The sequence below is a fragment of the Nannospalax galili genome, unplaced genomic scaffold, assembly GCF_000622305.1.
Source record: "Nannospalax galili isolate Female #2095 unplaced genomic scaffold, S.galili_v1.0 scaffold385, whole genome shotgun sequence".
NCBI lineage: Eukaryota > Metazoa > Chordata > Mammalia > Rodentia > Spalacidae > Nannospalax > Nannospalax galili.
In genome coordinates, this window is record NW_008354956.1 from 512,802 (window position 1) to 537,904 (window position 25,103).

The 25,103-nt window shown below is 52.2% G+C and overlaps 1 protein-coding gene across 2 annotated transcripts; it reads right to left on the minus strand.

Moving 5' to 3' along the window:
- Window positions 1-323: 323 nt before the first annotated feature.
- Kcnn4 (potassium calcium-activated channel subfamily N member 4) lies at window positions 324-21,202 on the minus strand. 2 transcript variants are annotated; one of them, XM_008851984.3, is made up of 9 exons: window positions 20,725-21,193; window positions 16,009-16,104; window positions 13,651-14,078; window positions 12,404-12,539; window positions 6,773-6,883; window positions 4,703-4,821; window positions 4,383-4,452; window positions 1,325-1,493; window positions 324-537 (listed from the first exon to the last, which is right to left on the minus strand). In XM_008851984.3, the coding sequence occupies exons 1-8, from the start codon at window positions 20,881-20,883 to the stop codon at window positions 1,329-1,331; spliced, it is 1,284 nt and encodes a 427-aa protein (XP_008850206.1). In that variant the 5' UTR covers window positions 20,884-21,193; the 3' UTR covers window positions 324-537; window positions 1,325-1,328. The 2 variants fall into 2 exon arrangements, with proteins under 2 accessions (XP_008850206.1, XP_029411356.1); XM_029555496.1 differs by lacking the exon at window positions 6,773-6,883 and having other exon boundaries at window positions 20,725-21,202.
- Window positions 21,203-25,103: the final 3,901 nt, after the last annotated feature.

The window sequence follows — 25,103 nt, forward strand, 5'->3', positions numbered from 1 at the left end:
ACGAGAAAATCTGCAGATCTGCTGTGTTTGGATAGAAACAGCCACTTCTGACATTGTTTACCATTTATTACAAAGGTTAACAGCGGAGACTGGTGAGTCGCACCCCCACGCCCCTCCCTCCCTAGATAGTCTCTCAAGTTCTGGAAAAGCCGTGTCCTTGACGTCCACCAGGGGGCGCCGCCTCCCTCCTCTCCACCCGGGTTCCTTCAGCTAGGCCGGCCTGCGGTAACTGAAGCTTGCAAATATCCTCAACTCGCAAGTTCCCAGTTCCTTCTTTTCCTGGGACCTTGGAGTCCTGCCCCCGGGCACCTCGACCTCTAACAGAGTAAGAGGTCATCTATAGCAGCATAGAGAGATTTCAGAGGAGGGTGTGCGGGAAATGGCAGCCATGTTCCCACTGGGGCTGGAGGTCCAAGTCAGCGTCCCCTTATGGCTGCTGCCAGCAGAAAGCCAACTCATCCCAAATGGGCCCCCTTGAGTTCTGGCACCTTGAGGTGCTGGAGTGGCAGGGAGAGCCTGATTTCTCCATCCTGGATCCTGAAGGAGACAAACAGAGAGGTGGGTGGGTAGCATGCTAAAAGCAGAGTGAAAGAGGAGACAGGGCAATGCCAGTGGTGGAGGCTGGCAAAAGCCAGGGAGTAGCCCAGGATGGAAGAAGAGGGAAGTGCACCTAGGAGAGCAGGGTGGTGGTGGGCCTGGAAACAGAGACCAAGCAAAGAAAGGGAGAGGGCTAGGGAAGTGGCCCATCTAGAACCCACCAGTGAGGAGCTGGGGATGTGGCTCAGTCCTAGAGCCCCTGGCTAGAATCCTCCAGTGAGGGGCTGGGGGTGTGGCTCAGTCCTAGAGCCCCTGCCTAGAATCCCCCAGTGAGGGGCTCGGGGTGTGGCTCAGTCCTAGAGCCCCTGCCTAGAATCGTCAGTGAGGGGCTGGGGGTGTGGCTCAGTCCTAGAGCCCCTGCCTAGAATCCCCCAGTGAGGGGCTGGGGGTGTGGCTTAGTTCTAGAGCACCTGCCTAGAATCCCCCAGTGAGGGGCTGAGGTGTGGTTCAGTGGTAGAACACCTATATAGCATGTATAAGGCCCTGGGTTCCATCCCTAGCACCACAAAGAGGAAAGGGAGAGGGAGATGGGAAAGGGAGAGGAAGGAGGGAGCGACTACTGAGGGTCAGAAGTACAGAAGGAAGGGCTTCCTCCTCTGCCAGTCCAGTCCTGAGCTAAAGTCCTAACAGAGTGGCACAGAGAAAGGGCAGCCTTGTCTCTTGGCACCAGCCATACCAGGCACTGGCCACAGTAACATTTTTCCTGCCCAAGTCTCTGCTCCCTTACCGGACTACGTGGCCTCCTGGCTGGGTTCTGGTAGCTGCTGTGGCCGCAAAGCAGTACTGAGCAGCTCTGTCAGGGTGTCCAGCTTCCCCGCCAGCCCATCGATTCGCTTCTCCAGGGTCTGATGGGAGGTGCTGAGACCCAGCTGCAATTCACACAGGATCATGTGCACCTGAGTGGGAATACAGTGCTGGAGTGAGGGCACAGGACACAGCCGCTACTCTATGGAGTAGAGCGGTAGAGTCAGCATGGACCAGCCCAGACGGTCCTTGAGGACTGTATTCAACAATCACCTTATCTTTCAATGACCACTCAAATCGCAGCTGCTCAGGCAGGTGCCATTCTGGTTTGGCTTAAGATCCTCTTAAAAATCACAGGGGCGGGGGCCTGGAGAGATGGCTTAGTGATTAAGACCACTGGCTGCTCCTTCAGAGGACCCAGGTTCGATTCCCAGCACCCACATGGCAGCTAACAACCATCTGTAACTCCAGTTCCAGGAGATCCAACACCCTCGTCTGGCCTCTATGGGCACTACACACATACAGTGCACTTACATACATGCAGGCAAAACATTCATACACATTAAAAACAAAAATAAATAAAATTTAAAATGTCACTGGGGTGGACTAGGAATGTAGCTCAGTTGGTAGAGTGCTTGCCTGCATGCACAAAGCCCTGGGTTTGAGCCTTGATGTATGGTGGTGCACATCTGTGATCCTAGCACTCAGAAAGTGGAAAGGTGGAGGAAGGAGGATCAGGGGTTCAAGATCATCCTTGACTATATAGTGAGTAGTGAGTCTGAGGCCACCCTGCTTCAAAACAAAAGAAAAATATGTCACTGGGAGCGGGCACCCTGTTCCATGTTACAACTGAGGCGGCAGCATGGAGTGACTAATGGCCTGGCCAAATCAGGTATAAAGCCTGGATCATAATAGGTGCTCATTAAATATTTGTGGACTTGGTGATGCCTGGATTCCAGACCCAACAGCCCTTTTGTTACCTCCAGTATGATCCCTGAGGATCACTCAGCATTTCTTCCCTCCCTCCCTCTCTCTCTCTCTCTCTCTCTCTCTCTCTCTCTCTCTTTCTTTCTTTCTTTCTTTTTCTTTCTTTCTTCAGGGCCTCACTATGTAGCCCTGGTGCCTGGCCCTGTATCCAAGAATGACTTTGAATTTCTTATCCTCCTCCCTGTCTCCTTAGTGTTGGGATCACAGGCATGTGCCACCACATGTGGTTTATTCAGAGTTGGAGATGGAACCCAGGGCTTCCCCAACTGAGCTGCATCCCCCATCCTATTATTGGTTTTCTAGGTCTCGTGTAGCTCAGGCTGGCCTCATGTAGCCTAGGCTGATCTCTAACCTTGAACTTCTGATCCTCCTGCTTCACCTGTCTGGTGCTGGGATTATAGGTATGTACCACGAGGCCCGGTTTGTAAGCTGCTGGGGATGGAACTCAGGACTTCATGCATACTAGGCAAGTACTCCATCAAGAGAGTCACATCTCTAGCCCAGTCTGTGAGCTTGATATGAGGACTTGTGAATCGTGTGCTTAGGGCTCCATAATCTTCATCAATACAGATCCACCCATTCTGGCTGACGTGGACTACCACGGCCCCGCTGAGACCTGCCATGCAGTATTGGGACCTGTGTCTGACTATTTACCATGGCCTTGGAGCCAAGGGCCACTGTTTGAGTAGTCATGGGCTAATGAGAAAAAGCAAAGATACAGATACAGAAGGGGGCAGGGCATGAGGCAGGCCAAGGGGGTGATGTCTTTGCCCTGGGCACAAGCAAAGGGACCCCTTCTGCCCTGGGCACCCGCCTCACAACAGCATCGAAACAACGTTGCCTGTCTGTGGCTGTTGACCTTTTTTTAAAATTGGCTTTACTGTCTATATTTGAGCTTTGTTTTTAAATTTGCTTGGTCTTATTTGTATAAGAGTCTTACTTGGAAGGCTGTCCACGTGTAAGTAATAAAGATAATTCAAAACCAAACACTGGAACTCTTTGTGTAATTTTTTTTTTTAATTTAAAAGGGCCTATGTCTTACCTAAGTGTGGAAGCTCCATGTTGATTACTTGTTTTCTTCATTCTACCATAAACATTTACTGCATATCTGAGTGTTTTAGGCCTCTGCACATGCCCATCTATTTATTTATTCATTTATTTTAATTTTATTTAAGCTAGAGAAGGTGGTAAAGGCTTTTAATCCTGGCACTCATGAGGCAGAGGCAGGTGGACCTCTGTGAGTTCCACACCAGCCTGGTCTACATAGATGCCAGGCCAGCCAGGGATACATACTGAGACTTTGTCTAAAAAATTGGTTAATGTGGGGCATAGTGGTACACTCCTATGATCCCAGCACTTGTGAGTTTGAGGTTAGTCTGTTCTACATAGCTAGTTCCAGGGCAGCTGTGGCTATTGGGAGACCCTGCCTCAAAAAGACTAAACAAACAAACAAAAAGATTATCTATTATTATTGTGTGTGTGGTGCCAATGTGCATGTGTGGGGGTCAGAGGACAGCTTTGTGAAGTTGGTTCTCTCCTTCTACCTTAAGGTAGGTTCCGGGGATTAAACTTAGGTTATCAGCTTGACAGACAAGCACTTTATCCACTGATCCATCATGCCAGTTTTTATTTTAATATTTATTTATTTTTATACATATGAGTGTTTTGCCTGTATGTACATAAGTGCACCTGTGCGTGCAATGCCTGTAGAGGCCAGAAGACGGTGTTGGATCCCCTGGAACTAGAGTTATGGATGGTTGTTACCCACCACGTAGGTGCTGGGAATTGAATCCGGGTCTTCTGGAAGAACAGCAAGTGTTCTTAACCAGAGTGTTCTGAGTCATCTCCCCAGCCCCTAGTGTGTTGTTAGGCAGGGTCTCATGCAGTCCAGGATGGCCCTGAACTCACAATGTAGCCAAGGATGGCCTTGAACTCTTGATCCTCCTGCCTCCACCTCCCCACCATCCCTGGCTCTGTGACTTGTTCTCCCATTTCCCTTCTCTCACTCAGCCCTAATGTCCTCTTTCCCCAAGACATCCCAAAGGCCGTGGTACCTTGGAGATATCCACCATAGAGTTCACTTGTTCCCGAAGCTTCCGATACTTCAGCCGCGCCTGGCGGAACCTGTGAGGGAAGCAGGATTGGTTCTCACCCTGGTCCCTGCCTATGGTCCTAGGGTTGAGGAGAGGACAGGCAGAGAGGCAAAGCTGCCTAGGCTGATTGGGTGGGAGGGGCTCAGTAGGGGAACCCCAGAATCCAGGGTCACAGATGCTGAGAGTTAAATTTGATCCACACATAGGTGTCCTGGACAGGCCTGAGCACAAGTACACACATTATGCAGAGAGGTGACAGGGGCACACAGAGTGGTCCTCACGTGTGGATGGCGGCTAGCAGCTTGCGCTGATGCCTGCGGGCAGCTCGGGAGTCCTTCCTGCGCGTGTGCTTGTGGTACATCCAGGCCTCCTGCAGCAACCTGGCTGCAGACTCCTTCATCTGGTGGCAGACAGTACAGCATCAGGGCAGACGGTACAGCATCAGGGCAGAGGGTACAGCATCAGGGCAGACGGTACAGCATCAGGGCAGAGGGTACAGCATCAGGGCAGAGGGTACAGCATCAGGGCAGAGGGTACAGCATCAGGGCAGACGGTACAGCATCAGGGCAGACGGTACAGCATCAGGGCAGACGGTACAGCATCAGGGCAGACGGTACAGCATCAGGGCAGACGGTACAGCATCAGGGCAGACGGTACAGCATCAGGGCAGACGGTACAGCATCAGGGCAGACGGTACAGCATCAGGGCAGACGGTACAGCATCAGGGCAGACGGTACAGCATCAGGGCAGACGGTACAGCATCAGGGCAGACGGTACAGCATCAGGGCAGACGGTACAGCATCAGGGCAGACGGTACAGCATCAGGGCAGACGGTACAGCATCAGGGCAGACGGTACAGCATCAGGGCAGACGGTACAGCATCAGGGCAGACGGTACAGCATCAGGGCAGACGGTACAGCATCAGGGCAGACGGTACAGCATCAGGGCAGACGGTACAGCATCAGGGCAGACGGTACAGCATCAGGGCAGAGGGTACAGCATCAGGGCAGACGGTACAGCATCAGGGCAGACGGTACAGCATCAGGGCAGACGGTACAGCATCAGGGCAGACGGTACAGCATCAGGGCAGACGGTACAGCATCAGGGCAGACGGTACAGCATCAGGGCAGACGGTACAGCATCAGGGCAGACGGTACAGCATCAGGGCAGACGGTACAGCATCAGGGCAGACGGTACAGCATCAGGGCAGACGGTACAGCATCAGGGCAGACGGTACAGCATCAGGGCAGACGGTACAGCATCAGGGCAGACGGTACAGCATCAGGGCAGACGGTACAGCATCAGGGCAGACGGTACAGCATCAGGGCAGACGGTACAGCATCAGGGCAGACGGTACAGCATCAGGGCAGACGGTACAGCATCAGGGCAGACGGTACAGCATCAGGGCAGACGGTACAGCATCAGGGCAGAGGGTACAGCATCAGGGCAGAGGGTACAGCATCAGGGCAGAGGGTACAGCATCAGGGCAGAGGGTACAGCATCATCAGGGTGAGAGGGACTCCCAAAGGTCTGGAAGGTCCAGCTGGGCAATGGCAGGGAAGACAACTCTTTTTTCAGGGTGAGAGGGACTCCCAAAGGACTGGAAGAGCCAGCTGGGCAATGGCAGGGAAGACAACTCTTTTTTTAAAAAAAGTTTTTGGCTGGGCATGTTAGTACATGCCTTTAATCTTAGCACTCAGGCCTCTGTGAGATCAAGGCCAGCCTGGTCTACATAGCGAGTTCCAGGCCAGCTGGGGTTATAGGGAGACCCTGTCTCAAAAAAACCAAAAAACCAGGGGGCGTATTTATTTATTTATTTTTAAGTGTATGAATGTTTTGCCCACACATATGTAAGTGCACCACACGCATGTGGAGGTCAGAATGGGTGTTGGATCCCTTGGGACTGGTCTTAAGGATGGTTGTTAGCTGCCACGTGGGTGCTGTGCACCGAACCCAGGTCCTTTGTGAGACCAGCCAGTGTCCTTAACCCCTGAACCATCTCTCCACCCCTCCCCCCTTTCAAGGGTCTTGCTATATAGCCCAGGCTGTCCTCAAACTACTGTCATCGACCTCCTGGGTGCTGGATTCCAAGTATGAGCCACCATACCTAGCTTTGGCAGGGGCTGACATTTTTTTAATGACATGGTCTCATGTAGCCCAGGCTGGTGTCAAATTCACTATGTAGCTGAGAATGACCCTGAACTCCTGATACCCCTGCATCCACTTCCTTAATGTTGGGATTACAGGCCTGCACCACCATGCCCGTTTTATGTGGTGCTGGGTCTCATGCATGCTAGGTGAGCACTCTACCCACTGAGCTACAGCCCAAGTCCAGTGTCCCATGCCCTCACCTCTTTGGTATAGTGAATGTCCATCATGAAGTTGTGCACGTGTTTCTCTGCCTTGTTAAATTCCAGCTTCCGGGCCACCACGGCCACTAGCAGAGCGGTGCAGCAGACCCCCTGTGGGCATAAAGGCATCATGGGGTTGTGGAACTTGGGCTCAGTCCTGTGCCACCAACTCCTTCCTTGAACTTTCTCATGGTCACAAAGGAAGGAATAACTGTCACCATTTTACAGACCAGCATCAGAACCGTCTCACTCTTTCTGCTTTTTTTTTACCCAGGCTGGCCTTGAACTCACTATATATCCGAGGGTAATCCTGAACTTCTGATCCTCTTACCTCCACCTGCCAAGTGCTGGAATTACAGCTGTGTGCCACTATGCCCAGTTTTTGCAGTGTTGGGGATGGAACCCATCACTCACTAGACAAGCACTCTACCAACTGAGCTACATCCCAGCTCTGTATGTTTTAGGGTGGAGGCAGGGTCTTGCTATGTAGCCCAGGCTGTCCTCAAACCTGCATTGATCCTCCTACCCCTGCCTCAATTGTGCTGAGATTACGGTATGCTCCATCCTGCCCATTCAGTCTCTGATGAGTGTGTTTCACCTCCTACACATCTCTGCAGCCTCATCCCAGCTCTGGTCCTGTCCCCACCCGCCGCCCCAACCAACTTTTTCTTTCTTTTCTAATATTTTATTTTTATTTTATTTTGTGTATGAATGTATTGCCTGCATGTGTGTAAATGCACCTGTGTCATTCAATGCCCTCGGAGGGCAGAGGAGGGAGTTGGATTCCCTTGGAACTGAAGTTACAGATGATTGTTAGCTGCCATGTGGGTGCTGGGAATTGAGCCCAGGTCCTCTGCAAGAGCAACAAGTGCTCTTAACTGCTGAGCCATTTCTCTAGCTCCTTCTTTCTTTTCTTTTAGTGGTGGTAGGGATGGAACCCAAAGTCTTGTGCATGCTAGGCAAGTGCTGTACCATGGAGCTGTACCCCTCCCCCAGCCCGTCCATGAGGGATTCTAGGCAGACTGGGCTACATTCCCAGCCAGTCACTGGTGGAGTCTAGTCAAATGGCTCTACTGCTGAGCCACACCCCAGCCCCTCACTGGGGGATTCTAGGCAGGTGCTCTACCACTGAGCCACACCCCAGCCCCTCACTGGGGGATTCTAGGCAGGTGCTCTACCTCTGGGTCACGCCCCAAGCCCTTCACGGGGGGATTCTAGGCAGGTGCGCTACCACTGAGCCACACCCCAGCCCCTCACTGGGGGATTCTAGGCAGGTGCTCTACCACTGAGCCACACCCCAGCCCCTCACTGGGGGATTCTTGGCAGATGCTCTACCACTGGGTCACGCCCCAAGCCCTTCACTGGGGGATTCTAGGCAGGTGCTCTACCACTGAGCCACACCCCCAGCTCTCCTTTCTTTCCAGAGTCATCTCCAGCCTCCTACTCATGCTAGCCTGACTCCAAGGAGACCTGACAAGCTGTTAAGACCCTCTTCCCTCCCTCTAATCTCTTCCTAGGCTCCCAGTGTCTTGAATTTCTCAGCTGGTTGTGAAGGGCTCCCACTGTTCAGGTCTTCCACTCTTCTATACCCAGCCTCCCTGTGAGACGGCTCACACCAGGCTGCATTCTGTGTCTGCTGCCGGGCCCCTTCCTCCTACACTCTTTCTCTTCCCTTCCTTCCTCCAGGTCTTCAAGTCTCTAGCACACCCAGCTGCAGTGTGGCACCAGCTTGCTCCTCGAGTTAGAATAAAGCCCCCCCCGCCACCTGTCCCAGCTTTGTCCCTGAGAACAGTTCATTTGTCACAAGCCTTGGCTTCAAGGACAGCTTGGCTCTGAGCTCAGCTCTAAGCAGGCAACTGAGTCCCTCTTGGAGTCATCTATGAAACAGACATGTCTCCCAGTATCTCTGCAAATTCCACGAGTTGCTACCCCGAAAAGGCCAGAGTGGAGAGACCTGCACAGAGGACCCACTGAGGACAAAGCCAGACTGGGTAGCACACACCCGTAGTCTCAGCACTTGGGAGTGGGGTGGGGCTGAGGCAGGAGGATCAGCCTCTGTTGCATGGCAGGTTTGAGGCCAGCCTGAGCTATGTGAACCCTTGTCTCAAAAAACATAAAGGTGGGGACATGGCTGGAGAGATGGCTTAGCAGTTAAGAGCTCAGCATTTAAGAGCCTGTATTTGGTTCCCAGCACCCACATGGCAGCTAGGAACTACTTGTAACTCCAGTTCCAGAAGATCTGATACCCTCTTCTGGCCTCCATGGGCATTGTATGACATGGATTTGCTTACATACATGCAGGCAAAACATTCACACACACCAAATACAAACAAACAAATAAATAAATGGATGGGCAAAATGGCTCAGCAGGTAAAAATACTTGCCTCTAAGCCTGATGACCTGAGTTTGACCCCCCCAGGACCCTCATGGTGAAGGAGAGAACCTACTGCCCAAAGCAGTACTCTGACCTCCACAGGCATGTTATGGCATGCCCATAACCCGCCCCCCCCAATAAACAAAGAATGTGAAATTTTTTTGTCTTTTTGAGACAGGGTCTCCCTGTAGCCCCAGCTGTCCTGGAACTCACGATCATAAGCTGGTACACGAAGACACCAGCAATGGACCCCAGAAGTGGGGAGACGATAGGTACCCACCACCAGTGTTTGCCAGTCCTGGAGGGCAGCAGATATAGGTGGTCAGAGGTGGGTAGGGCAGGCATTGAAAAAGCGGGCTACATAAGCTGGGTGGGGGCTATACTCACGTGAAGACTTCTGAGCCCCAGCCAGCCAGGGCAGTGAAAAGACGAGGGCCAAAGTCACGGGCAGGATTGACAGCATAGCCGGAGTTGAAGCCCATGGAGGTGCCAATGACCAGGACCACAAGGCCCACAGTGAAGGCCTCCAGGCCACGGGGGACAGGGTTGTTGTAGGGGTCAACAATGGCCAGCACACACACAATGAGGGAGGCTGTGCCTATAAACTGGGGAATGAGGAGAACAGGGTAAGGGCCAACTCCCTCCCCTGCCCTCTGAGCTTTCCCTTCCTGTTTCACCTTGGTCTCTAAAGTAGGGGTGCTAGGATGTTTGTAAGCACAAGAATTTGTTGGAAAGCTACATGATTTATTTTATTTTTTGATGTTTTTGAGACGGGGTCTCCCTGTAGTCCCAGCTGTCCTGGAACTCACTATGTAGACCAGGCTGGCCTTGAACTCACAGGGATCTGCCTGCCTCCGCCTCCCCAGTGCTGGGATTAAAAGCATGCGCCACCACGCCTGGCTAAGAATGTAATTTTTAAAAGCCATAAAAGGGGAAAAACAGTAAGCTGCTTATTCCATGGATGAGCTCAGTCAGACATGGGCAGTTACGTCGAGTGATCTCAATTCTCGGAGGAGTCTCATATTCATGTCTTCTCAAATGACCCAGGTCCCTGATTCTTGGGAATATTTTTCTGGTCTTTTCTTTTAAGCCCAAAACTCACACCTCACCTGTCACCTGTGGACTCAAGACTTAAAGCCTCAATATGTCCTTCCTAAGCCAGCATCAGAGCTAGTGGCTCATGTCCTCTGTGAGAAGGACCAAGGCCCAGGCATTGGTGGCCGAGCCCTGGAGAGAGAAACGGCTGGAAGGGAGGAGCTGGGTGCCCGAGTCTGTGTTAGGAGGAAGGTGGTGACTGTAGAGAGGGGACAGAGCTTGGGAGTGGGAATCTCTGCATCCTTGAGGGCTTAGGAGCTGGGATGGGGACAGCCAGATGACTGGGCTGGATTCTAGCAACTGAGCCCCCACCACATTGACTGAGCACTTCCTACGCTTCTTGTTTGAATCCTTGGCATGGTGCTGTTCATTTACTGTCTCAGCTATTCCACAAGAATATTGGGACTAGAGCTGGAGAGATGGCTCAGTGGTTAAGAGCACTGGCTGCTCTTGCAGAGGACCTGGGTTCAGTTCCCAGCACCCACATGGCAGCTAACAACCATTTGTAACTCTAGTTCTAGGGGACTCCAACGCCCTCTTCTGCCCTTCAAGGGCATTGCATGATACAGGTGTACTTACACACATGTGGCAATACACATAAAATCAAAATACTAAATAAAATATTTTAAAAAAAGAATACTGGGACTGGCTTCCATTTCACAAACTGGGACATTAAAGCCAAGAGAGATCACGGGGCTCACCTGAGCACCCAGGCTGGCAAGTGGCAAAAGGTGTTTTTTGGTGGGGTTGGTTTTGCTATTTTTGTATGTTTTTTTGTTTTGGTCTTTTTTTGAGACAGGGTCTCTCTGTAGCCCCAGCTGGCCTGGAATTCGCTTTGTAGACTAGGCTGGCCTTGAACTCACAGAGAACCGCTTCCCTCTGCCTCCCGAGGGCTGGGATTAAAGCAGTGTGGCACTACCACCGGTGTTTTTCTTTTTTTAATATTTTATTTATTATTTTTATTTTATGTGTATGAGTGTTATGCCTGCATGTAGGTAAGTGCACCCATGTCATGCAGTGCCCGAGGAGGACAGAAGCAGCTGCCGGATCCCCTGGAACTGGAGTTATAGACAGTTGTTAGCTGCAATGTGGGTGCTGGGATTTGAACCCGGGTCTTCTGCAAGAACAAGTCAGTGTTCTTAACTGCTGAGCCATCTCTCCAGCCCCTGAGCTGATCTGGAACTCGCTATGTAGACCAGGTTGACCTGGATCTCACAAAGGGCTGCCTGCCTTTGCCTCCCAAGTGCTGGGATTTAAAGGTGTGTGTCACCATGTCTGGCCTGCAAAGAGAGATTTGAAGCCATGCAGCCTGGCCCAAAAAGACATACTCTGGATGATGACTGCACCCTAGGGGAGGACAGGAGACCAGATCCCCTGGGCTTGGGATGAAAATTGTGGCTAGGAAATCGGGGTTTGGGTCCCCGAGGAGGAAAAGAGTCCTGGGTTCTAGAGAAAGGACTTACAGGCAAATGTCTTAAAAGTGTGGTATCCTGCATTCTGGAAGCTGAAGCAGGAGTGCAGGTTTGAAGTCAGTCTAGGGTACATAGCAAGACCCTATCTTAAAACAAGAAAACAGAGAGGCAGAGGCAGGTGGATCTCTGTGAGATTGAGGACAGGCTGGTCTCTCTGCAGCAAGTTCCAGGTCATCTGTGGTTACAGGGAGATCCTGTCTCAAAAAGACAGAGAGAGATGGGGCGGGGGGGGCGGTGGGGAATGAAAGACTTTTAAACTAAGCACCCGGGAGGCAGAAGCAAGTGAATGTGAGATTGAGGCCAGCCTGGTCTACACAGGGAATTCCAGGCCAGCTGTGGCTACAGGGAGACCCTATTTCAAAACAAAAACAGAAATAGAAAAAGAGGGTAAGAGAGAGGAGAGAAGGGGAGAAGGGGAAAGAGAGAGGAAGAGGAGAGGGAGAAAATGGAGGGGTGAGAGGAAGAAGACAGGGAGGAGGAGGTGGAAGGGGGACTGAATGGGGAGGAGCAGGAAGAGGAGAAGGAGGAGGAGGAGGAAAAGGAGGAGGAGAAAATAGGGCTGGATATTGGAGTCTTAAAGAGAGAATGAGGCTGTGGGGTGTCCCTGAGAATTTGTGCTTGCTCTGAGGTTCCTGGGCTGTGAGGACCAGCATTTTGGGAGAGGGATGGGTCCTCGGTATCAGTGCTCACCATCACTCCAGTGCACAGGCAGACCATCTTGCCCCATATGGTGCCCGGTACCACGTCTCCATAGCCAATGGTCAGGAATGTGATGGGAATCAGCCAAAGCGTGTCTGTGAGGTGCCCCGTGGCATTGACAGTCTGCCTATGGGCAAGGGGAGGTTAGTCCTGAAACCCCAGCCTGGGGGTATTGGTAACATTGTAACCCCCCACCCCTTCCCTCCCCTTCTTATCCACACTCTTAATCCTAGAAAGCATCTGGACAGAAAGCCAGTAGTTTCTGGGCTTTAAAGAGCTTGCCCTACCCTCTGCTGTGTGAACTTGCCTGACATGCTCAGCTACTCTGGGCTGTGGGATGTGAACCCAGGTCTATCCAGTTCCAGAGTCTGTTTGCTCTTGGTTATGTGATTGGGGCTGCTATACTTAGAGTGTGCAGATGAGGGTTAAGGGCAGCTGAGACCCAGGCACAAGTTCACCTGTGAGGCCCTACCCAGAGGAAAGGGCGCCATTTTCTAATGTACACGTGCCAGTCACGGAGTCCATTGTCAGTCATAAATGACCTTCAAGTGATAGGTCAAGATAAAAATGATGGACCTCCAAAAAAAAAGCTTTTTAGGAGTCAGGCATGATGGCATAGACCTGTAATCCCAGCATTCTGGCAGCTGAGGAAGGAAGATGGAGAATTCAAGGCCAGCCCGGGTGCCAAACATTTGGCTTTGTTAGGTCTGGGAACCTGAACCTGTATTCCCAGAAAGGCCTGTGGCCAGCTCTGGAACCATTGTCTGAGAACCATTGGCTAAATTTCTCTGTAAGAGAGAAATTGAGACTCTGCAAGGATCCAGCCCCCCCTTGGCTGCTGTTTATGGTTGCTAAGCAACAGCTAGGGACCTGGTCCCGATTCCCTGCAGGGGGAATTCCTCATCAGAGCAGTTCTAAATGTTCTCTCTCAGGGTCACAATTTGGGAAAGATGTTCCCCTTCCCTAAAAGTAGTTGCAATGGTGACCAGAGCCTGGATTTGCAGGCTGAGCCTGGAAACCTGAGTGGGTGGATGCAGTGCAGGAGCCAGAGGGTGGAGCTGTGTGTGTGTGTGTGTGTGTGTGTGTGTGTGTGTGTGTGTGTGAGATTTCCCAGCTAAGAAGGCTGGAAAGAGTGAGCCTTTCGGATGTTGGCTGGCTTGCAGCCTGTGCTACCATATTGGCAGCCCTGGCTGTAGGCTTCAGACATCTGTCCCCTCCCCATGCGCCAGGATCCTCACCTTTCAGCCACAGACAGCACCCAAGCTGTGGTAACCCAGAGGCCAAGCGTGAGGCCCAGCAGCAGACGGCCAGGGTGCGTGTTCATGTACAGCTTGGCCACGAACCAGTGGCGGAAGCGGACTTGATTGAGAGCCCCGATGCTGCGATAGGATGCATTGAGCAGGACACCACTGCGCAGGAGCACCGCTCGGGGCACCAGGTAGAGGCGCAGCAGCATTGCCAGGGACAGCAGAGCCTCTCCTTCGCCCAGGAAGCAGGGCCAGGGCTGCGTGTCTGCATCCTGCGCCTCCCTGGCCAGTGCGCACTGTGGGCTCCGCATGGGGACCGGGTGCAGCCCGCACACCATCAGCTCCAGAATGATCTGCGCCGCCTGCCTCCGGGTCAGAGCCACGCGCCAGTCACGGAGTCCATTGTCAGTCATGAACAGCTGCCAGGAAGGGAAGGGGCCGGCCGGCAGGGGGACAGGGTCAGGTGCAGGGCAGACGGCGACACACCCGGCCTGCAGGCCTGCACCCCGAGATAAGACCAGGGACGCCCGCCCAGGCCTGAAAAAGGCAGAGATAGCAGCGCTGGGCGTGGGGCTGGGGAGAGCTGGGGAAGGAGCCAGGCAGGAACCCAGGAGATATCCATTCCTCCACCTTCTCCACTTCCTTGAACCCTTTCTTGCTTATTCCTGTTCTAACATTAATTGAGCACCTACTATGTGTCCTGCTGTTTCTGTTTGTTTGGGCTTTTTGAGATAGGGTCTCCCTGTAGCCCCAGCTGGTTGCTTACAAATGCCTCTGTGCTGGGCACTGTTATGTTTTATATGCTAAGAATTAACAGGGAACAGCCGGGTGTGGTGACACATGCCTTTAATCAGGAGGCAGAGACAGGCAGATCTCTGTGAGTTCGAGACCAGCCTGGTCTACATAGTTCCAGACCAGCTGGGGCCACAGGGAGATCCTATCTCAAAAAGACCACCCCCCCCAAAAAATTCACAGGGAATGAAACAGAACCTTTGCCTGTCACAGCTTATGTTCCCATCCCTGGGGCTCTCCTCTACTTATGGTTCTTGGGGACACTCATAGTAATTGTTATAATAATACTACCAGCAAAAAGAAAGAAAAAGGCCAGGGCTGGCAAAATGACTCAAAGGGTAAAGGTGCTTGCTGCTAAGCCTGACTACCTGAGCTCTATCCCTGGGACTCACATGGTGGAAGGAGAAAACTGGCTCCATAGAGCTGTCCTCCGACCTCTACACATGCAAAGTTGCATGCACAAATCCGCACAGACAAATAAATAAATGCAATAAAAATTAAAAAAAAAACAATAGCCAACATTTATCGAGGGTTTTGTTGGGGGAGGGTCTTTTGAGGCAAGGTCTCACTGTGTAACTCTGATTGGACTGACTGGACCTTGGTTTGTAGCAAAGGCTGGTCCCAAATTCATTATTCTCCTACCTCAGCCTCCCAAGTGCTGGAATTACAGGTAGGTGCCACCATGCCTAGCTCCATTTATACAGCACTTAGGATGCCCCAGAAGTACTCTGTCTCCTGAAACTGGTTATAAGCTGCCATGTGGATGCTGGGAACTGAATGTGGGTTCTCTGCAAGAATAGCAAGTGCTCTTAACTGCTGAACCATCTCTCCAGGCCCACTCCTAATTTATAAATGTAGAAACTGAGGCCCAGGTCCCACAACAGGGCAATGAAACACTGGCCCAAGGACACTACCTACTCTATGACACCTGTGTAGAGAACCGTCTTCAGTGTGCCAGCTAAGGATTCTACAACTGAATCATACCCCCAGCCCCTCACTGGGGGATTCTAGGCAGGTGCTCTACCACTGAGTCACGCCCCCAGCCCCTCACTGGGGGATTCTAGGCAGTGCTCTACCACTGAGTCACGCCCCCAGCCCCTCACTCTGGGGGTCTAGGCAGTGCTCTACCACTGAGTCACGCCCCCAGCCCCTCACTGGGGGATTCTAGGCAGGTGCTCTATCACTGAGCCACATCCTTAATTTCTGGAGGCCTGGCTCAGTGGTAGAGTGCTTGCCAAGATGTGCAAGGCCCTGACTTCGACCCCAAGCAACAAAAATAACAAAAGAAAAAAAAAAAGCAAGGGGTCTGGGGATATCGGGCCTGACAGGAAGGCACTTTCAACGTCCCTGAGCAAGGACGAGCATGGGGCCTACCGACTGGGGAAGGGCTTCAGCTACCCCAGCAGCATTTGTCTGTCTGTCTGCTTGTCTGTGGTTCATGCTAACCTAGAGGGCAAGGGTGTTAACATAAACATCAGAGTGGAAGAGTCTCACTTCTCAGATCAGGAGGAGGTGGGACACATGGGGAACCAAGGTGAGGGCTGGGACCTGCCTTACCTGGACCTCTTTGGCGTGGAAGGCCACAATGAGGCAAAGGAGGAAGGCAGTGGACAGGGTGATCAAGCATTTAACCAGGAGCAGGTAGATTGCCCACTGTGGGAGGACAGAAGACAGTGAGGCCGGTGACTCTAGCCCATCCATTCACTCTCCTGGTTCTTCAGAAGAGTCATCTTTCTCCATTCCACATGTCCTGCCTCCCAAAACTACTTTTGAGCTGACAGCCACGGTGGCACACACCTACAATTCCAGCACTTGGGAGGCTGAGACAGGAGAATCTCTGGTTTGAGGTCCAGCTGGGCTATATAAAGAGACCCTGCCTCAAAACAAACACACATCATCTGGCCCCCAACCAGATAGCCCTGTCTCAGATCCCATGACTCGTTCCCCTCCCCATTGGTTCTTCCTCTTGGATTTCCGCCTCCCAAAGGGAGGCCACAAAACTCACATTTTTTCCCCTTCCCCAGGAAAAGTCGTTCCTCATTTATGTATGTGTGTGGAGTGTCTAGAAAAAACACCCAGCCCCAGAGAATGCCCCTTTTTCCTTCCCACTCAGTTGGTCTAGCTCCCCTACCCCAATTCCAGAAAAGCCTAGAAACTGCCATGCAGTCTCCTAGAACTGAATGATGCCCTGCTCTGTTCTCATCTAAGGAATGAGTCCTTGAGACCCCAGCCCCAGCTCTGAGAGGGGGCCCCTCAGTCCTACTCCTTGAGCCCCCGCTCCCCTCTCCCGCCTTTTCCCCTGGCTGTAAGCCCAGGGCACATGAGGGCGGAAGTTCAGGGCCTACATAAACCACAAGTGTTTTTTCTCTCTTTGTGTGACAAGGCCTTGGAGAGATCAAGAATTCAGCAGGGAAGGATTTAGAACTGGGGATTAGAACTCCCTAAAATGGGCCAGTCCCTGTTTGAGAAATATTGTCCCTCTGGCAGAGGCTGCCTGGGTTCCCACCTTGAACCCTGCACCTGTTTCTCCCCGGCCTGATGCCAGCTTCCCTGGCTGGGTCTGGGCCAACTCCCTGGCTCTGAGCAGGGGAAGAAGGCCAGTTTCCTGCCTCGGGGGGCCTCTCCCCACCCCTCCTTGAACAATGGTGCTGTTGTCCCCAACCCTCCCCTCCCCCTTCCTCTTTCCAAGGCTCCCTGGCTCTCTGTCCAGTTTCTTCAATCTGTCTTAGCCCTGTCTCATCAGACACCAGGCTCTTCCCCACAAGGCAATTCATTTTTGCAGTGCCCCCTGCCACGCTTCCTGATTCCTCACTTAGATGAAGCTCTCTAGACCTGGGCCGCGGACTTGCCCCTCTCCAGAGACTGCCTTATTTGAGACAAAGTCTCATGTAGCCTAGGCTGAACTATGTAGCTTGGGTTGACTTTGAATCCCTGATCCTCCTGCCTCTACCTCCCAAGTGCTGGGATTACAGGCGTGCTCCACCATGCCCAGTTTATGCAGTGCTGGTGATCCAACCCTGGGTTTCAGACATGCTCGTTAAGCACTCTACCAACTGAGCTACATTCCCAACCCTAGGTAGGGTCTTTGTTTTTAAGGCTGTTCTATCCCTGTGTGGGTTTCAAACGTGGTTTCTCGGGAGCTCTGCAGCCCTCTGTTTTTGTGGCTGTACCTCTCTGTCCCTTGCTGTGTTTTTATCTGTCTCTTCATCTTTCTCTCTGTATCTCTGTCTCCCAGTGTCTTTATCCATCCCTCCCCCCTCCAACCCATCCCATCCTGAGAGCTCTGACTCTTCCTTCCTAAGCCTTGGCACCTGCTACACCCCCTGAGGGCATCCCTGTTCTGTCAAAATGAATTCATTAGATTGAGATGGAGTTGGGGAGCAGACCCAAATATCACCCAGTTAGTCATTGAAAGGGAACTTGGGCCGGGAATGTGGCTCAGTTAGTCGAGTGCTTGCCTAGCATGAATGGAGCCTTGGATTCGAACCTCAACCCTGCGTAAACTGGCTGTGGTTGTTCATGCCTGCAATCCCAGCAAGGTGAAGGTAGAGGCAGGAGGGACAGAAGTTCAAGACCACTCTTAGCCGCACTGCCAGTTTAAGGCCAAATTGGACCATGAGAGTTCCAGCCTCAAAACAAACAATCAAGGTAGGGAGAGGCCCTGGGAATAGTGGCTCATGCCTTTAATCCCAGAACTCAGGAGGGAGAGGCAGGCAGATCTCTGAGAGATGGAGTCCAGCCTGGTCTATCTACATAAGGAGTTCCAGGCCAGCTGGGGCTATAGAAAAAACCCTATATGGGGGGTGGGGGAGAAAGAAAGAGAAGAAATCAAATAGAAAATTTTAAAGGGTAGGGATGTTTTTGGGGGGCATGTTATTTGAATCTTAGTTTACAGATAGGGAAACTGAGGCTCAAAGAGTTGTACAGCTTCCCCCAAGGTACCACATGGAGGCAAGGGCTGCGCAGGAGGAAGAGGCAAGAAGAAAAGAGGTGAGAAGGGAGAGGATGAGTCTAAGGGAGGAAGGACCCCCTGATCCCATCCCATCTGCCAGTGCTCCCAGGTCCCTACCACCCCTGCTGGGCGCGGTGCTGGAGCGTGGGAGCGCCGGGCAGGCCCCAGCCATGCTTCCTGTTGGCACAGCTCTCATTGGCCCCACCCCCTCATGCCGCTGCCCTCTCCTTAGCCGATCGTTGGAGGAAGCTGGCCTGCCCTGACCCTCCATGTGGCCGCCAGTCACTTCACAGCTGCCCGCTCCTCTGTTCCCAAATACAGGGCTGTGCACCAGACCCCCAGAAATTCTCCCAACGAACTTCCCATCTACGTGCCTACCAGTAGCCACTTCTGCAACCGTTACCCCAGACCTTCCAGAACCCTTACTCCAGACCTTCCAGCTTCTCTCTTCCTGTTAAACAAGTATGTTCCCCCTTCAAGCCACAGACCTTTGTCCTCCATCTCCCTTATAGCCTTATGTCACAAGTCTGATTAGGGCCAGAATGGCCCAAGGGCTTAAGACCTGCCTTGGCCACAGCTGCAACCCCTGGTCCTCCAAAGACCTGTCTCTCAATTTTGTTCTCTTGTTATTTTGTTTTTTTTTGCGGGGGGGGGGGGGATCTTTTTGAGACAGGTTCTCGCTGTAGCCCCAGCTGGTCTGGAACTCGCCATGTAGACCAGGCTGGCCTTGAACTCACAGAGATCCACCTGCCTCTGCCTCCCAAGTGTTGGGATTAAAGGCCTGGGTCACCATGCCTGGCTTGTTTTTGCTTTCTTAAAAAATTTTTTTTCTATTTTTTTTAATGTATATGAATGTATTGCCTGCATGTAGGTAGGTGCACCCATGTCATGCAATGCCCAAAGAGGTCAGAAGAGGGTGTTAGGGTCCCTGGAACTGGAGTTACAGGCAGTTGTTAAGCCACCATGTGGGTGCTGGGAATTGAACCCAGGTCCTCTGCAAGAACAGTCAGTACTCTTAACTGCTGACCTATCTCTCCAGCCCATTTATTTATTTATTTATTTATTTATTTATTTATTTATTCCCTGTAGTCTCAGCTGGCTTTTGAGACAGTCTATGTAGCCCAGGCTGGCCTCTAACTCAGTATGCCTAGGTTGCCCTTGAACTTCTATCCTTTTGCCTCCATTTCCCCAGTACTTGGATCACAGGCATGTACCCTCATACTCCCCAGAGATTTTTCAAGCCTCTTCTTCCTCCTCCTCCTGCAGACCCTTGAGTCTGGGATCTGCAGCCACCTCCTCCCCAGGTACCCAGGAGTTCGAGTCACTATAAACCATTGTCTGGCAGATGAAATGGCAGGTGCATTCTGGAGGGCACTGATTTTCTGTGTGATGGAGGTGGGTTCCACTTCTCACCCTACCATTGTCTGTTATTTCTGGGCACTGCCTGTTGCAGCCCTGGCACTGGGTAAATGGTAGAAGTTAGATAAGGGGCAAGGAGCCGCCGCCTACTGAAGGAACTCCTTTCTCTCCTCTCCTTCCCTTCACCAGCGCTGGGCCATCAAGGGTCAGCCTTACAGTGGCCTCTCTAAGTGGACCTCCAGCTGTTGGATAATGATGTTCTCAAAGACTGAGGCTGTGAGCCAGCTCCCTTCCACCTGAGGGGTGGGTGGTGGTGGTGGTGGAGGAGAGGGATGGTACAGTATCAAATTCATCAAAGTCTAAAGGATTAAAGACCCCAGTCCTCCACCCTCAGACACAGAAGTTTAGACCTCAGACCTCTTCCCTCAGACCTGGAAGTGCAAAACCCCAGTCTTCCTCCCTCAGATCCAGGAGTCCACACCTCAGCCCTCCTCTCTCAGATTCCTGGGTCAAGACCTTAGACCTCCTCTCTCAGACCCAGGAAAAGTGCACACCCCAGCCTTCCTCCCTCAGACCCAGGGATCCAGACCCCAGTCCTCCTCCCTCAGACCCAGGGATCCAGACCCCAGCCCTCCTCCCTCAGACCCAGGGATCCAGACCCCAGCCCTCCTCCCTCGGACCCAGGGATCCAGACCCCAGCCTCTTCCTTCTAGGGGTCCCAGACCCCAGTCCTCCTCCCTCGGACCCAGGGATCCAGACCCCAGCCCTCCTCCCTCGGACCCAGGGATCCAGACCCCAGCCCTCCTCCCTGAGATACAGGGATCCAGACCCCAGTCCTCCCTCAGATCCAGGGGTCCAGACCCAGACCACCTTCCTCAGACCCAAGGATCCAGACCCAGACCACCTCCCTCAGACCCAGAGGTCCCAGCCCCTGCTCTGCCCTGTGGAAGGGCTCTACTCACTGTGCAGCCCTGGAACCACAACATCTCCGCGTGCAGCACCATGAGTCCGATGCCAGTTCCCGCCAGCACCAGCGCCCAGCCGGCCAGCCTCTTCTCCTGCTCCAGCAGGCGCTTTCTGCGCCGCAGGGCCCCCAGGCAAGTCACCTGCTTCCCGCCCATGGCCCCTAAGGTCTTGGGGCTCAGCCAGCTTCCTGCCCAGGGTCTCGCACAGCTCAATACGCAAATGGCAGCCAGTTTGGCTTCCAGGCGGGCGGCCTGTTCTGCTCCGCTCGCACTGGGACTTTTGCTGGGAGGCACAGCCCTGTGCCCTCTGGGGAGTGGTAACGGCGGCAGGGCAGGGCGGGGAGGGACAGGGAGGTCCTTGGGTAGGGGGAGGCTCCCTAACCCTGCTTCTGAGACTAAGGAGGGGCTGGGGTGTGTCTTGGGGCCCCAGCAAGGAAGAAGAGTCCATCCACGTGGGTCAAGACACACACTGACACACAATACGTTGTGACTCTCCAACGGTTTGCACTCTGTGATACACACCTACAACCCGCCACACCCAAACATCACAGGGTACCCCACGACAGACCGGAGGTGAAACCCAACACACCGCACACACCACACAACCTCTGCAAAAGTGACTCACAACTCCCGACCGTTCTAAAACCCACAGCCACGCCCAGACACCACACACACATGGTGTGACACACGCAGGCACTTAGCTGGCCAGGCAGTGTTCCATGGCACATAGGCCACCCAAACATACTACACACACAGCTACATGCTCTGCATTCAAAAGGCAGATGAGGCTGGGGCTGGAGCTCAGTCCACAGAGTGAGTGCCTGGTGTGCAGGAGGCTCTGAGTTAGATTCCCAGCACATCTGTAAACCCCACATCTGGGTGGTGGAGGCAGGAGGATCAGAAGTTTGAGGTCATCCTCAGCTATGAGTTCAAGGCCAACCTGGGCTACATGAGACCCTTTCTCTAAAACCCATAATAGTCTGTGACACAAAAAACTGGATCCAGATATTCCACATAGGGTGATGTTTGTCAATGGCCACACATACATGTACAGTGGATATCAAGAACTACACAAACACAGGGCTGGAGAGATGGCTTGGCAGTTAAGAACACTGTTTGTTCTTGCAGAATACCTGGGTTCGAATCCCAGCACCCACATGGCAGCTAATAACTGTCTGTAACTCCAGTCCCAGGGGATCCAACAGCCTCTTCTGACCTCCGCAGGCATTGCACTACATGGGTGCACTTACCTACATGCAGGGCAATACATGCATACATATAAAATAAAAATTATAAATAAAAATAAAAAAAGAACTACACAAACACACAGTAGATATAGACACAGCCTAAAACCATCCAAACACAGTACACATGTATTAACAGGTTCCCAAGGGGTTACAAAATGACACACACAAGGGGTTAGACCCACGCACACTATTCAGGGCCAAGCAGTTGCAGTCCCCAATCACCCAGCGTCTAGAGAAATGAAAACACACAGAGACACACACCCTGGTCTGAGGGACTTCACACACCCCACCCCTCAGGATAACCTTGACACATACTGCTACCTCTGGCACATACTAATGCTCTGATGTTCAGCTTGCTGTGGCACACAATGCAATTCAAATTTATGGTCAGAGGGCAGTCTGAACAGAAGTGTGCAAGCAGTTTGTACCCAAAGTTAGACATTAGAGAATATTCTAGCCACATAAGACACAATATGATGACCTTGGGGTTTTGGGGATTGGAATTGGACCCACATAGACACCAGTGGCCAGATGTAGCAAACCATTGCCCTAAAGTCACACATAATACCTGCATACATGATGCTCCAAGATGCATGCCACACAAACAACACACAGGGAAGGGGAGCCCCATAACATGGATATGTATCCTGACATGAGACATAAAACCAACAAAGAGGACCAGGAAGATGGCGCAACTGGTAATGTGTCTGCTATACAAATATTAAGACCTGCTGGGCATGGTGGCGCACGCCTTTAATCCCAGCACTCGGGAGGCAGAGGCAGGCAGATCTCTGTGAGATCAAGGCCAGCCTGGTCTACATAGTGAGTTCCAGGACAGCTGGGGCTACAGGGAGACCCCGTCTCAAAAACACCAAACCAAACAAAACAAAATAAAAAACCAAAAACAAATATTAAGACCTGAGTTTGAGTCCCCAGTACCTAAATAAAAGGAGTGCAGAGGCACGTGTCTGTCCAGCAGGGGTAGGCGGCAGTACAGACAAGCAGGTCCCTGGAGCTCGCTGGCCAGCCAGCCTAACTGAAGCAATGACAGACCTGTCTCAAAAAATAAGATGGAGGAGCTGCTGTGGTGGCTCAGTGGGTAAAGGTGGCTGCCACCAAGCCTGAGGATCTGAGTTTGGTCCCTGGGACCCACATAATAGAAGGCGAGAAAAGACTTCCAAAAGTTGTCTCTAACCTCCACACTCTCACTGTGGCATGCACATGCACACACACATAAAATGAAATGTTTAAAAAATGTTAAAAGTAAGTTACAGAGGCTAGAGAGATGATTCAGTAGTTCAGAGCACTGGCCGCTCTTGCAGAGGACCTGGCTTTGGTTCCCAACACCCACATGGCGACTAACAACCTTCTGTAACTCCAGTTCCAGGGGATCTGACGCCCTCTTCTGGCCTCTGCGGGCATTGTAGGAAAATACTCAAACACATAAAATAAATATAAATAAAACATAAGGTACAGGGCCTGGAGAGATTCCTCAGTGGTTAAGAACTGGCTATTCTTGCAGAAGACCCAGGTTTGAATCCCAGCACCCACATGGCAGCTAACAACTGTCTGTAACTCCAGTTCCAGGAGATCCGACAGCCTCTTCTGTCCTCTGCAGGGCATTGCATGACACGGGTGCACTTACCTACATGCAGGCAATAAACACATACACATAAAATAAAATATTTAAAAAATAAGGTACATAAGAAATGAAGACAACACTGACCTCTGGCGCCCCAACATGCACACACAACGTGAACACATACATATAACGCATACACACAACTCACAAGGAGACACAACACAGACAAACAGTGAATGTAACACCGTGAGTTGGATATAGTATGGGGCACAGCGGCTCCCACAGGGACACACAGTGAAGAAAGTTGACCACACAGAGGACCTATGTGTATCGGGACCTAAAACCCTCCTACAGAAACACACAGAGACACCAGACAGGGGGAACACAAAATAAAATACCTCGTGCAGGGCACACGGTGATCTTGTGACATGATGGGTTACCTCACAACCCTCACTCTCAGAGGAATGTTCAGACACAACCCCCTCCCTCCCTGAGTCCTGTGGTATTCAGGATGATGGACCCGCCAGCCACAGGGAAATGAGACACCGGAGGACAGACATGTCTGGCACCACACAGCAACCCACAGGGACACACCCAGAGACTCCAAACCACACACACACACACACACACACACACTCACACACACATGCCTAGTGACAAAAACACACCCCGTGGGGGTGCCCCACCCCATGGCACACACATTGATCCCACTCCATGACACACAGTGGCAAGAGAAGGATGGAGACACACCCGGGCACACCCAGCACCACACGTGTCTGCTGGGAGAAAGTGCTCCTGCCTGGTGCTTCTCACACTACAAGCCAGGCATCCCTGCCCGCTTACTGCCTCGGGCCTTACTCTCCTGTGGCCTGGAGCTATCTCTCTACCTCCCCTCTCCCTCAGCAAATCTCTGGGCCTTGTGTACAACTCCTTTCTTAGTCTTTGAGCCTCCAGGTTCATTTCTTTTTGTTTTTCTTTTTAAGTGTTGGGACTGGAACCTAGAGCCTCCTGTATGTTAGACAAGTGCACAGTACTAAGCCACATCAGGGCCCCTCACTAGTGGATTCTAGATAGGAGCTTGACCATTGAGCACATCCTCAGCTCCTCACTGGGGGATCCTAGGCATGTGCTTTACCACTGAGCCACACCCCAACCCCTCACTGGGGGATTCTAGGCAGGTGCTCTACCACTGAGCCATACCCCAGCCCCTCACTGGGGGATTCTAGGCAGGTGCTCTACCACTGAGCCACACCCCAGCCCCTCACTGGGGGATTCTAGGCTGATGCTCTACCACTGAGTCATGCCCAAAGCCCTAGGTTTGTCTTTGTCTCCCTGTCTCTGTCTTTCTAGGTCTTTGTGTTCCCAGTGGCTTCTCTGTCAGCCTCCATCACCATGTACACACCTGGGGCCTGAGTGTCCTTTGTTCTGTTTCCACTCTCTCTGACCCTCCATCTTCCCATGTCTGTCTCTTTAAACTTCTGTGTCTCTATGTCTCAAACTTTCTCTCCTCTCTCTCTCTCTCTCTCTCTCTCTCTCTCTCTCTCTCT

What these genes read in the sequence shown, in the direction of transcription:
- Kcnn4 (XM_008851984.3), bottom strand. Translation starts at nt 20,883, where the DNA reads ATGGGCGGGAAGCAGGTGACTTGCCTGGGGGCCCTGCGGCGCAGAAAG. An exon ending in CTGCTAGCCGCCATCCACAC is followed by an intron (nt 4,453 to 4,702) that starts GTGAGGACCACT and finishes CTTCCCTCACAG; the next exon opens with GTTCCGCCAGGCGCGGCTGA. An exon ending in CTATGGTGGATATCTCCAAG is followed by an intron (nt 1,494 to 4,382) that starts GTACCACGGCCT and finishes ATTCCCACTCAG; the next exon opens with GTGCACATGATCCTGTGTGA.